General features: G+C 44.2%; 5 protein-coding genes across 5 annotated transcripts; 1 reads left to right on the forward strand and 4 right to left on the reverse strand.

The window, feature by feature from the left end:
- Positions 1–593: 593 nt before the first annotated feature.
- On the reverse strand, positions 594–3217 carry EAF01_008561 (uncharacterized protein). Its single transcript, XM_038916817.1, has 2 exons — positions 2569–3217; positions 594–2507 (listed from the first exon to the last, which is right to left on the reverse strand). The coding sequence occupies exons 1-2, from the start codon at positions 2766–2768 to the stop codon at positions 722–724; spliced, it is 1986 nt and encodes a 661-aa protein (XP_038768179.1). The 5' UTR covers positions 2769–3217; the 3' UTR covers positions 594–721.
- Positions 3218–3799: 582 nt separating this feature from the next.
- Positions 3800–6248, reverse strand: EAF01_008562 (uncharacterized protein; the record flags this gene model as incomplete). The annotated part of the gene is made up of 2 exons (XM_038916818.1): positions 3800–5763; positions 5831–6248. The coding sequence occupies 2 exons, from the start codon at positions 6246–6248 to the stop codon at positions 3800–3802; spliced, it is 2382 nt and encodes a 793-aa protein (XP_038768180.1).
- A 430-nt stretch (positions 6249–6678) lies between these two features.
- On the reverse strand, positions 6679–8190 carry EAF01_008563 (uncharacterized protein; the record flags this gene model as incomplete). The annotated part of the gene is made up of 1 exon (XM_038916819.1): positions 6679–8190. The coding sequence occupies one exon, from the start codon at positions 8188–8190 to the stop codon at positions 6679–6681; it is 1512 nt and encodes a 503-aa protein (XP_038768181.1).
- Positions 8191–8693: 503 nt separating this feature from the next.
- On the forward strand, positions 8694–9728 carry EAF01_008564 (uncharacterized protein). The gene is made up of 2 exons (XM_038916820.1): positions 8694–9046; positions 9102–9728. Exons 1-2 carry the CDS (start codon positions 8799–8801, stop codon positions 9538–9540), a joined length of 687 nt encoding a protein of 228 aa, XP_038768182.1. The 5' UTR covers positions 8694–8798; the 3' UTR covers positions 9541–9728.
- Positions 9729–9827: 99 nt separating this feature from the next.
- On the reverse strand, positions 9828–11978 carry EAF01_008565 (uncharacterized protein; the record flags this gene model as incomplete). Its single annotated transcript, XM_038916821.1, has 1 exon — positions 9828–11978. One exon carries the CDS (start codon positions 11976–11978, stop codon positions 9828–9830), a length of 2151 nt encoding a protein of 716 aa, XP_038768183.1.
- Between the last annotated feature and the right edge of the window lie 150 nt (positions 11979–12128).

Below are 12128 nucleotides of genomic sequence, written 5' to 3' on the forward strand. Positions count from 1 at the left end.
TCGATTAAGAATTTACTACTACTATCCTCTCAAATTACACAGCCAATGGTTTGAAGTTTGTCTCACAAAGAGCATAAGTGAGTATTTTTGGTTGTATTTACCTCGCGCCGCATTCAGCTGTCGCGAAATCCGCAATGCTTGATTTATCTTATAAATCTCAGGATATCAAATTCTTGAAACTTTACCCTCTCATTATATCCCAGAAGTGATGGATACACTTCAAGAATCATACTCAAGGTATCTACGTACGCTTGCATTCCCATTCCCTATCTCAACATCCAATTCCCACCCCTCCTCTTTCTCGTCGCGCAACAATCTACAGAGATTCGCCGGAAAAAGGCTTTCATGACAGAAACTCACACTTCTCGTGTTTTTAATACTATTTTAATGTTTTCTAGAATGAAAGGATGAATGATCGAACAACTTCGATGATGCATAGCTTATGAGCCCTTTTAATTACGCATTATGTACATAGTCAACTAATCGAAACACTCGTTAGAGAATATATAACCCTAAGATGCTGGGGCAATCTCTTTCATGACGTGTGACTCATCTTAATAGTTTCTCTCAGGCAACGCAACAGAGCGTGCGCTTCTGAATGTACCTAGACAAGATACTTACATATCTTTATTATTGTGTCATTTAGCTGTTCTGCTTATACATATTAGTCCTACAGTATGTTGCTAGTTTTAAAATACATTGATATCACCCATATCATCTCTCAAGGGGATGCTCTAACGGGCAGTTCCTCAACCCAACCCTCCACATCCCCCAATTCCACACAACTCCCCGTCCTTCCCTGCCCGTGTTCACTCCTAGGACTACCACTTGATCCCCGTCCCATATCACTCTTAGGACTACCACTCATTATCCGTCCCAAACTACTCCTCGAACTTCCACTACTGGACCTCCTCTCCCAGTTCACCGATCCATTCAACCTAAAAATTTGATTTTTATCCTTCGCCGCATTCCGCATATGACCATCCCCAATCCTTTCCGAGCCATCTCCCCACACCGAACCTTCTTTCTCCTCTGATGCACATTCATCCCATTCTGCAAACATTTCGCTATCCCACACTCCCTCTCTCATCGGTTCCCCATCACTATCTCGGTACGATCTCAAAAGTTCTATTGCCCTTCTCCGGATCGTACGGTCATGGCACCATTTTGCGGCAATATGCAAAGGCATTATGACACCTTGTTCGAATTTAAAATTCCCAGGTTGTCGTTGTTCTTTTGTTTCATCAAGAATTTCCTCAGTAATAGCCAATATCCTTTGATACTCCGGAATGATTGCCTCGTGATCTGGCGGCGGACCACCTGGCGCAATTTTCATAATTATATCCATCGCGATGCTCTGCGATCTTAACAGATTAGCGCCGGCAAGTTGATCGGTGTCAAGCGGTGGAATTTTAGAACAGAACAAATCGAAGGCCGATGTCCATCTGATAAGTGATTGTGTGATTTCGTATTTGAGGGCCTTTACATTTACTACTTCAGGCAGTCTATAGTCCTCGTCAGAGCAATTCGTTGCTACGACTGCAGTGGAAGGATCGGTATTGCTGGCGGCGGCAGCGGCACATTCAGCTGCTAGGTATCCAAGATGTACTGATCGTCTCTCGATAAGCTCCAGATATAACCGGGCTTCCTGTAAGTCAGGGAATATGCTAGGCATGTCTTGTATTGTTCCGATTGATTCGAATATTGTCTCCCTGTGCTCTTCACTTGTTCCAGGGTCTCCGAATGTTGCAACTTGTTTGTCAAGCCTAAGGAAGGCTTGAACTAATTCGTCCTCAATCATCCCAGAGTCCGGAGAACAGATACCTGCTTTGTAATTTTTACCTCTATAATTTCTTAGCCACTGGCGCAGTATTTTAATACCACTTCTAGCATGTGACAGAGCAGTAAAGTCATTTCCTAACAACCATTCAAAACAACATACTAAAAGGCAACCGATCAAGGCCTTCCTTGGACCTTCACTGGTTTCTAGTTTGGACAACCCAACACTCATCGAACGAAGGGCAAGCCCATATTTCTTGACAGCAAAAACTCGCATCTGCACTGCTTCATCCGCGTACCCCCTCGATTGGACATCTTTGGACTCAGCAAATGAACCAATTGCAACTAGCATCTCCCGAAGATAAGATTCATCGTGCGCGGCTTGCATAATGATGCGATCCCATAGAGACGAAGAAAAGACGCGACTTCGACTCCAAGTCACGGATATGCTTGTTTTAGTTAGATATGTTCGAAAATATCGTTCTTCCGATTCATCCCGGAAGGGCAATCTCATCGACGGCGAGGAATGTGGCGAGAGTTGTTGTGAATGAGATGATTGAGGCGATAATGATATTGGCGATACCTCATCAGTGCGAGGGAGAAGTGGTTTGGGGTCGGGTTTACGTCGATTTATAGAGATACGAACACCATATCCTTCACATGCCACGCCAAACACCTGACATCGATTGCATTCGGGTTTTCGCTCGTCACATTTGATTCTCCTTCGTCTTTCAATGCAGATGTATTAGTGTCATCAAGCCTCACAGTGTCGACGAAGCATCGACTTACTTGCAAGTTACGCATCCGGATCGAACCTTGGGGAGGTTAGGCCGCTTCTTGGCTTGTCTTCCGGAATTACCATTCAGCTGGGCCGAGGGGTTCATCTGAGCTTTATTGTTGTAAGGAGTAATAATTGTGTTGCCATCAATTGGGCTTCCATCTGAGGCTTGAAATTGGACGATGTACCCGATGGGAGTATTAAGCGCCATTGAATACAATGATTTTTCTGTGAATTGCTTGACTTGTAGTGAGTATCCAATTGTCTCTAGGAATTGCCTCTAGATCTACTTGAGTAGTGTGATGATATTCAGCCTTAGACCAGACGATGGAGTGTCTTGAATTGGGCACGGCCCCCCTGATGACGGACCTACTAGCCAATGGGATCAATGATAGATATTTGAGACGGAACGGAATCCAAGAATTCTGCTGGAGTCGCCAGTCTGGTAACGTCTACAACGGGAAAGGCAACATGTCCACGGGTGTTATTGATGCTTGTGCCAGTTCAAGCTATTCAGGTCGTATATGAGATAATGATGAGATGTACGTTGACATCTAACGGGCTTAAGACGGGGATCCAAAATAACAAAAAAGCTAACATCCCATGAAAGAGGCGTAACCACTTCTTACCTCCAGAAATCTCGTCTAATAGAGGATAGCAATAGCATGGATTTCAATCAATTTCATTTATTTTACAGGGGCGTTTCATAGTCAAGGCTCAAAAACATCACTGTATTTGACTTTTGACATTCAGGGCCCTGGATGATGGAACCATGATAGGAATTAATAAGTCCCGTGGGTCTTAATTGTCTCTTTATCCGGCTGGGGTTATATCTATTCGGGGGGCGATGGACGAAATGAGCTGTACACTAAGCAAACCTTATAATCAATGTTCTGCTCAAGTATTTCAAGTTTGACAATCAAATTCTTTCCATGATCAAATCCGAAGTGGGATTTGACAATCAAATATCGTTAGTGTTCTAGATCACTTCGGAAATCCAAGTGCATGTTATATTCCAAATCAATTTGAATACCCAATCATTTGCTTATAAAATCCTTTTTGAGGTGCAGGTCATATTACTCATATGTCTATATGGGGGAAGTTTCCATGGCATTACTAGATCCCCCTGCCGTGGTGTCGCCACACTTAATTGATATCCTAGCAAACCTTGGAATCGTTCGAGTAAACCATAAAGCGTTTAGCCTCAGACGATCTGCAAAGACGCTCTGGAAAGATAGTCCTTTATACTAAACGGATCGTGCTTCGGTTTGGGAATTTTTTTGGTCTCTCTTGCCATACCTTTGCGATAAGTTTTTCCATTAAAGAAACAGGCGGTACTGTCCAAGAATACACACCCCTTTTTTCTGCCTTCTTCGCCTCGGAAAGTGTCGTGATCGGTTTGCCTGTAGGATATCCTTTAGATCTTTGAATCATAATTGCACCGACCCTCCGATATTCATTGTCAACATTTCCAGTTGATTCGACGAGAAGAAATGCTAAAGTGCCGTCCAAATTGAAACCATTGTTATCTTCAGAAACGCCTTCGATGTGCACAAGGAGAAAAGCGCCGAATTCTTGGGTTGAATGTGGAATATGTTGCTGCTCGAATTCAAAACTTGCATGATCAGCATCATTTATCCATTCGTGAACGTACTCTTGAAGTGCAGGCCATGATCCAGAATAAATCTTCTCCATACTATCCTTACTGAGCCTTTCTTGAAATTTGGGGAGCGGTTCCGGGGGGTCCGAAAATCTCCAGTAATAATCCGCCAGGTTGTGGATTGTAAATAGAACTCCTTTCATGATCAACGCGCTATCTGGCTCAAGGGGGCCAAATATATCCGTCCCTGAATGATGAAGTTGAAGACCGACTAAGGCTGCTATTTGATGTACAGCAGCATCCGCGAATGGGTATGGTTCTAGTTGTGCGCTTCCGGCATTGATGCTTGCCCAGGACCACGAAGGAGCTAAATAAGATTCACGCTTCTTCCAATCAATATGTGTAAAGAACTGGTTGTCAATTTCAGACTCCGATACTTTGTTAATCTTTCTCAACGCTCTCCTGTTCCAAAGTAGACTAGGAATTAGGTAAGATTTCCACATCCCGGAAATGTAAGTATCTTTGGTAATCATCGAGAACTCCCGAGCAATACCGGATAGAGCCGGTAAAACATCCGTCATATATGTCAGATTCCTATTTGAGAACTGTTGCACCATTTCAGACCATCTCAAATACGGATCCATGCCCCAATTTTCCTGCATATTAATCCCTGCGGTCGCAAGTCTTTTAGAAGGATAGCCTAATTTGGCTCTACAATTATCAACTTCCGAAAAAAGAGTATAAGTTTGTAAAGACAAAATTTGTATGGCGCGACTAATTCTGTTCGTTTGCTTCTTCCGCAGTTTGTGTAAAAGATCTTTACTGTCGTAATTCTGATCCAAAAGTCCGATATGGCCACTCTCATCCTCTGTATGATAGGCACATTCCCATATCATTTGATCTCTGCCATATAATAATGCCCGTGGTGACAATAACCCTTCCTGGAACGTCCAGCCACGAGTGAACCAAGAGCTAGACTTAGCAGCCTGACGAGATATGTGAGATACTAACCGAAGTGAGACGCTGGTATTGGAGTCCCAAGGTAACTCACATCGTGCAACCGCCTGTACATTGTCTGGGCGAGGAAAATGCATCCCAGCGCTAGTCGAAGTGGAATTCGCTGCGATAATTGTGATTGCCGCACCTGCGTAGACATCTCTCATCCGGCCGGCTTCAGCCTTCCAATCATCTGTGCTATCTTGACGGATGCACAAAGCATCAATCCACACATATTTCAAACCGAGCTCCCTTGTTGTCAAAACTGCATCTCGTAGTGTAGCCGGAAAATCTTCCACCGGAATACCGCCTTTAAGACTTTGATATGTTGACTGTTCCAATTTCAGGTAACCATTGCCACCCCATAGATAACTAAGGGCTACCCATTCAACTTCACCACGATCGGGGGTTTCATCCAAAAATGGATCAGTGTCTGAAGAGCCTACATCAATGAGGCGTGTAGGACATCGAGTTTTGATGGGCCCGCAATCCTTATGGTCTCTTGAGCAAACTCTCAACCATTGTTTGGCCAGTTTGTAGCACTCTGGAGAATTTGATTGCGCGAATATCGGCCTTCCAATGAAAGGGCTTTCCTGATGTACAGCACTATCTGATGTCAATGGTTCAGTAAGTTTGAAGCCATGGGAAAGAAGGCTATAAAATGAAACCGGGCCTACCTGGAATTGCAAATACTTCAAGATTGCACAAATTTCGAGGAGAACTATTTGCAGGTCGTTGGGACACCAGAACGTAAGGACTCTCACTTTTTGCGACACTAGAACTTCCTGTTCCAATAAAAATCTGTCCCTGGCCAGTCTCATCAAGCCATTTATCTACATTTATGTCTTGCTCCTTCTTAGGTCGAGTCGTCCATATCAGAACACAAAACTCACATCCAGCTTCTGAAGAGGCTTTTAGAGCGGCGGTGCTTGAATGCTGTTTGTAAAATTCCGGCAAACCAGGTCGTACCTGCAGATCAACGCTTTGATATCCACTTATTGCTCCCTTGGCTGATGTCGCATTTTGGGCTGCGGAATCCAAAAAGAGCTTTCGAAGATTGAACTTCTGACATATTTCACAAAGATTCGGTGACATGATAATAATAAATGTTCTTGAGAAAATCATACAGGCGCAAAAGATTTATTCATCCAAGTCGACTTATTATAGCCACTGCTGACAGCAGTCGCTTATGTCAAATTCTGCATAAGACAGCTGAGATCTGAGCAGGGTTTATATTCCCGCAACATTTAGCCCCCAAATATGATTGACTGAATGCTGGTGTGGATTGTACATGAATTGTATGACAGACAGCATAACGTATAAAAGTGACCAGGCATTCTTGTGTCGAATGTCCTATCCATAATTAAGATGATAATATTTTCTAAGATTCGAATTCAAAGAACATATAAATTCTCGGGTAAGTAAATTGTGCCGTTGCTCCTTCATTCTTGAATTAAATCGGAATACACTGTATCTCGGGCGTGAAGTTAGAAAAATCAACATTACTTCAATATTTCTATACTTCTCAATACCAATTATGACCATCTTCTCCTTTTACTTCATTCTTTGGATTGAGCGACAGGATCCTCTGTGCAGGAAGTGTAATACCAAATTGTGATTCAAAGATACCAGAAATCGCGCGCCCTTTAACGGTATCGAATGAATCATAGCCCTCGAATCCACCGTTAATCGTAGCCCATTCTAGTGATAACGGGGAAGTTCCGTTGCCTAAATCGCTCCATCTTGTCACAGTCATAGCTTGCTTGAATCTGTTGACTTGATCGGTTTTATCCTCAGCAAATTTCAGTTCAACCAAGTACTCTGTTGGGCATCGTGGACATCGACGCAATGGCTGACACACAGAACATTGCGAAGACATTTGACTCCTCTGATTTGCAAGTGAAAAAAGAGCATTCGGACTGTGTTTCAATGCTGAGGACGTTGTTTCTCTGCGTTTGGGTATATGCCCCAACGCACATTTACATACGTCCATGAGATCGCCATCTCTCCAATGAGCGCAGACCGAGAAGTATGGAAAGTAGTCCTCGCGAGAGTACAAAAGGTTTCGCTGCGCACTTATGGGGAGATCTGGTTCTGGAAAGCATTGACTGATAACACGTAAGAGAAGATGGCCTTTGTCAACATAATATCGGCTTTGATGTGACCAGGCTCCTGTGCCTTGGGCTCCAAGTTGAGGATCTTTCCAGCGTTTGGATATTGATTCAACTGAAATTCCATGGTTTGGAGAGTAGCGATTTGATCGTAATACAAGCTGCACAAACGAAAATGGCAGAGTGTGACCGACAGTTAGTCGAGTCCTTGGGGCGACTTGTGTTAGAGCATTTGGACATTCGAAAAGATGGTTTATAATATGTGTAGCTTTCAGACGTTCTTCGCCTGGTATTATGCGAACATGATAGATTGCACAGGGAAAACAAAGAAGATGATTAGGAAGATCACGGTCCATGTGAACCAAAAATTCAATCCTGTATCGATGGTTTTCTGGATGATCCAAATCATGCCATGGTTTACGTCCGACTTGAAGGAGAAGTGTTTTGCTTGAGAAGGCAAGACTCGCCGCATCACTAGGTGAAAGATATCCCGCAATAAACTTCCAAATGTTTGAAGGTAAACTGGCTACCGCGAGCTCTCCGGGGGGCCGATCTGGATTATCTATACCGTAAGCTTCATGCATAGAATCAAAAGATCCCACGTGGGCTAAGCCGTGGAGCAATGCGGTATGATCGACCCTCTCTCCAGTTTGCTCATCGACAGCACCATCAAATGATCGGCCATTGGGGCGAAGATATTGAGTGGCCTGTGAAGCCCCTTTTCCTTTCGGATTGGCGGTCTTCGGACGATTGGGCTGCTCTTTTCTCAATTTATTCCGAGATGGTTTAAATCTTAGAGTATTGACGGTACTCCCTGCATCTGACTCGGCTTTCAAGTAGGCCGACTCCCCTTCATCTGACTCTGTATTCAATCTATTTCGAGAAGCTTTTGGGCGTAGAGAGTTGAAGAGTTTACCGAAGACCATGATACTTGGCGTGGTTTAGATATCTGAGACCCTTGAGATTACAGTGATACTATACTTGGTAAATTTGCTATCAAAAAAATGTACAAAGGTAAATAGGACAATAAAAAACGTTAGCACAAGGGGACGGGACGCGATATAGTCGCGCCGGCAGATCCGCGTGCTGAGTCAGGCAAGCTTCCAAGCTACCGCAAATAGCTCCAAGGCTAGTAAAGTAGTATGTTTATGACATCAATAGTAGTACTCGAGTAGAATACCTATTATGTCCTTCATGGGTCTTCTTAACAAGAAAGAAGTTGTCAGTTAGATGGATGAATCTGTAACAACTTGGTATCCAAGTACTGCGTAAGACTTTTCAAGGCGAGCAGAGCAGCCTCTCACCCCCAAAATCCCGAAAATTGTGATCCCAAATTAGAATGCTTAGTAATCATTGATAAACGCATGACAAAAGTCACTAAGTAAACCCCATCTCTATTCTGGCCACTAGATACGATGACCGGTACATGAGCTCAGCCTCGAAACCAGTTGCTACAATATCAATATAGAAATGCTCAAACATTTTTTCGCATTAAGGTAGCAAGTGCGCATACCTAATTACTTTATCCATACATATGGCACGACGAAGAAGACCGCCGCGCGCCGGCGCCATTTCCGAGTTACCACCCTTAAAGATCCTCAGCCAAATTATAATCCTCCAAGTGCTCTGGTATGTTATCGGGACGGCCTTGATACTCTTCACCGCACTGGTTGCTGGGAAAGCCTTTTCTTTCGATCTGGTACTGAGTTGGAGGAGTTTAAGGGGTGATACAACTGTTGGCTGGATGTTAGGATTTGTTTGGATGTTGAATAGTTTTATAGGGTTTGTTGTTGTCTTGCATTGATTCTTCCCCCCATGGGACTGACAAAAAGAACAGAGTTATCTCCCTCCTCCTTCTTGTTTCGCGCTCCAAACTTATCCCTGATTTCGCCATAACCATCCATTTCCTGCATCTCCTAATCACGTCCTTCTATTCGCACTCCGTCCCCCGCAATTGGCTTTGGTGGGCTTTACAATTCGCATCTGCGTCTCTCATGACCTTCTTAGGCATATGGAGTTGTCAATGGCGAGAATTGCGCCCTATAAATTTTGGTACGAATACAAATACTGCTCAAAACAATACGAATACTGTTACAGATAGTACTGGTATGGAGAGAGATATTAGTGCCGGCATGGAAGGAGAAGATGACGCTACAAAGGATATAGAACAAGGATATGGAAGGGGCAGAGGAAGGGGTAGAGGGAGAGACGGTGCTGGAGATTATGAGATGGTTGGTATGGGAGTAAAGGCAGATGAGAATATTAACCCTGGTTGAAGAATAGAGAAGAGGGTGCTATCGGTTTGTCGTTTGGATCTGGACTTGGGCGCATAGACAGGAAGCAATTGTACGGAGGCGTTTTGGAACTCGGCACTAAAGATGTATTATTATTGATGCATAGCGGCAGAATAGGCACTGCATTGTAACAAAAGAATATAAAGATACCCAAGGCAGGTTCAATGGTTTACTATTCCAATTTTGTAATTATTTCCTTTTTCCCAATAATTTGTTGGTTCAATTTGACCATTGATTACGATTTAGGAATCGCCGACTGTTTTTGGGTCTTACAAGTATGTCCTTTCCCTTCGTTTTCCCATATTGTCGACTGGGCCATCCCAAAATTCCTTTCCAGGACCGACCGGCCTTCCATCAAGTTCGATTCCGTCACTACCGGGTCTGAATATCTGAGTTCTACTGGAGTTCGCCCTTGCCAGATGAGGTCCTTGAAATTCTTTCTCTTCATCACATTTGAAGGTCCCATCGTCATTGAAGTCTTCTGGAGTGCACACCTCTGATAATAGACTTGTTCGTCTTCCTCGATATGAACCGGCTATTGGCTCTAGAGGTGGCTGAGAACTTGATCTCGATTGAATAAACATTGCTCCTGCAGCATGTTCTGTTCTTATCATATTTGGTGAAACATAGCCACCTGTCTCTTTGAACGAATCGGGTGGAATCATGACATGTTCTGGTTGACGTGCATCAGCTAGAAAAGACGTGACGCCTGCCATAGTATCTGCCCCCTTAAAGAAAGGAGACATCGGTCTTAAACCTGGTAACGAAGGGGCCACAAGTGTCGCAGGAGGCGTTGTAGGGATCATAAATGGTGTCAAGGGAGTCAGTGGTGTCAGCGGTGTCATAGGTATTGCAGGTGTTATCGCACCACTTCTTGGGGTGTTGTAGTGCGGGCTATCATCACCACCGGCACTATGAATGTCTCCCCTCTCTTGAGCTCGACGTCTCCGTGCCCTTGCATCCGTGCTGAGTGCGGAACTTGTTGCATCACTTTCTGACTCTGATTCGTCATTTCTAGATCCTCTTCTTGGTAAAGAAGCTTGCAAGCTACCCCCAAACTGGCGCCTTATTGATTTCCATCTCTTTACTACGAGTTCTCTTACAGGCTGCACGTAGACTGGATGAGACTCTGACCTGAGGACTGGCTGTAGGCGATAATTGGTCCTATGCGGCAGAGTTGGCCGTACTCCTCGATATATCTTCGAGGTATCGATATTTGCATCATCAGCCGGTATTGGTGGTATTGCTTCTGGTATATCTTTGACCATTGAATGCATAGGTTTGTGTCTTCGGTTATTAGCTCTGGACACGTGCATTGTTGTCGACATCTTCCCATATTCGATTGTATGCCCGTCTCTCAATTTTTGGCTCATCGACGTTCCCACTCTGCCACTGAATGTGGAATTGACACTTGAAGAATGATCGCTTCTATGGCACCCAACAGTGCAATCGCATACCGATTGATCTGAGGTATTCAATGCTCTGTGAAGTTTCTGTAATCTACTTCGTCTTCTTGCAGGTTCTGACGTGATACTCAACGGCGTAGCATCACCACTGCACGGAGGTGACGACGAATAAGTCGATGATCCGTCATACCCTCCGCAATCCCATGCTTGGATCGGAGATGTACATCGAGCTTGATGTCCAAAGCAAGGTGAATATCGAAATTGGGTGTGCATACGCAAAGAACTTATCATCCTAGAATCTGGTAGTTTCGAGTCTCCTTTCCTGTTATATGAAGTTGGAGTTGATGGAAGAGGTACAAGATACTCTGGTGCTAAAGTGAAACAAGCTCCGAGAAGTTGGACAGCAATCACTTTTGCAAGTTCTTGTACGTCGCTGGCATCTGTAAAATTGATATCGTCCATGGTGGCGTAACGTTTCTTTAAGTGCGGTCTGGAGTCGTCTGCAACATCTCTCATCCAAGCTCGCGTGCTGCGCTCTTCATAATTCTTTGGAGATAGCGTCGAAGTACGAGACTTACGGGTACATTTGAACTCAGGTGGCCACCAGAAAGGCCTACCAGTACGACAAACATATTGCCATTCTTGTATTTCTTTGTTGATGATATCCCAAGAAACTTCCTCGGCCTCACTGTCGAGATCAGAATCAATCTCGCTATCCCAATTTTGACCGAGAGTTGCAAGAGAGCTATTGCTCATGGCCGACAAGGTCCGACGCTGTGCTTCTGGTCGTTTCGAATCTGCCATATATAGTACCTCACTATTCTCGGAGCCACTGTCTTGGAGGGTTTCTGGTTCAAGAGGATCTGCGAAGGATACAGACTTTCTGAAGTTTCTTGTGAGAGATGCTCGGCGGGCTCGTCGAAAGAAGTTAGAAGCAAAGGACGAGCTGGAAGGTGTGGCAGCCTTGCTGGAAAACTCATGCCGGGAGTAAGTAGAATCATTTTGCCAGCTCATTTTGATGGTGGTATAAGAATACAAGAAGGGGCGTGAAAAGATAGGTGGGTATAGGTTATGATATTTCTAGGTATTGAATCCGATGATACGGATTATGGATTTGAGAATAAGGGATCTCGGATAGGGAATCATACCGTTCGGCAACTCCGA

The sequence above is a fragment of the Botrytis porri genome (genome assembly GCF_014898465.1).
Source record: "Botrytis porri strain MUCL 3234 chromosome Unknown BPOR_011, whole genome shotgun sequence".
In the NCBI taxonomy this organism is placed as follows: domain Eukaryota; kingdom Fungi; phylum Ascomycota; class Leotiomycetes; order Helotiales; family Sclerotiniaceae; genus Botrytis; species Botrytis porri.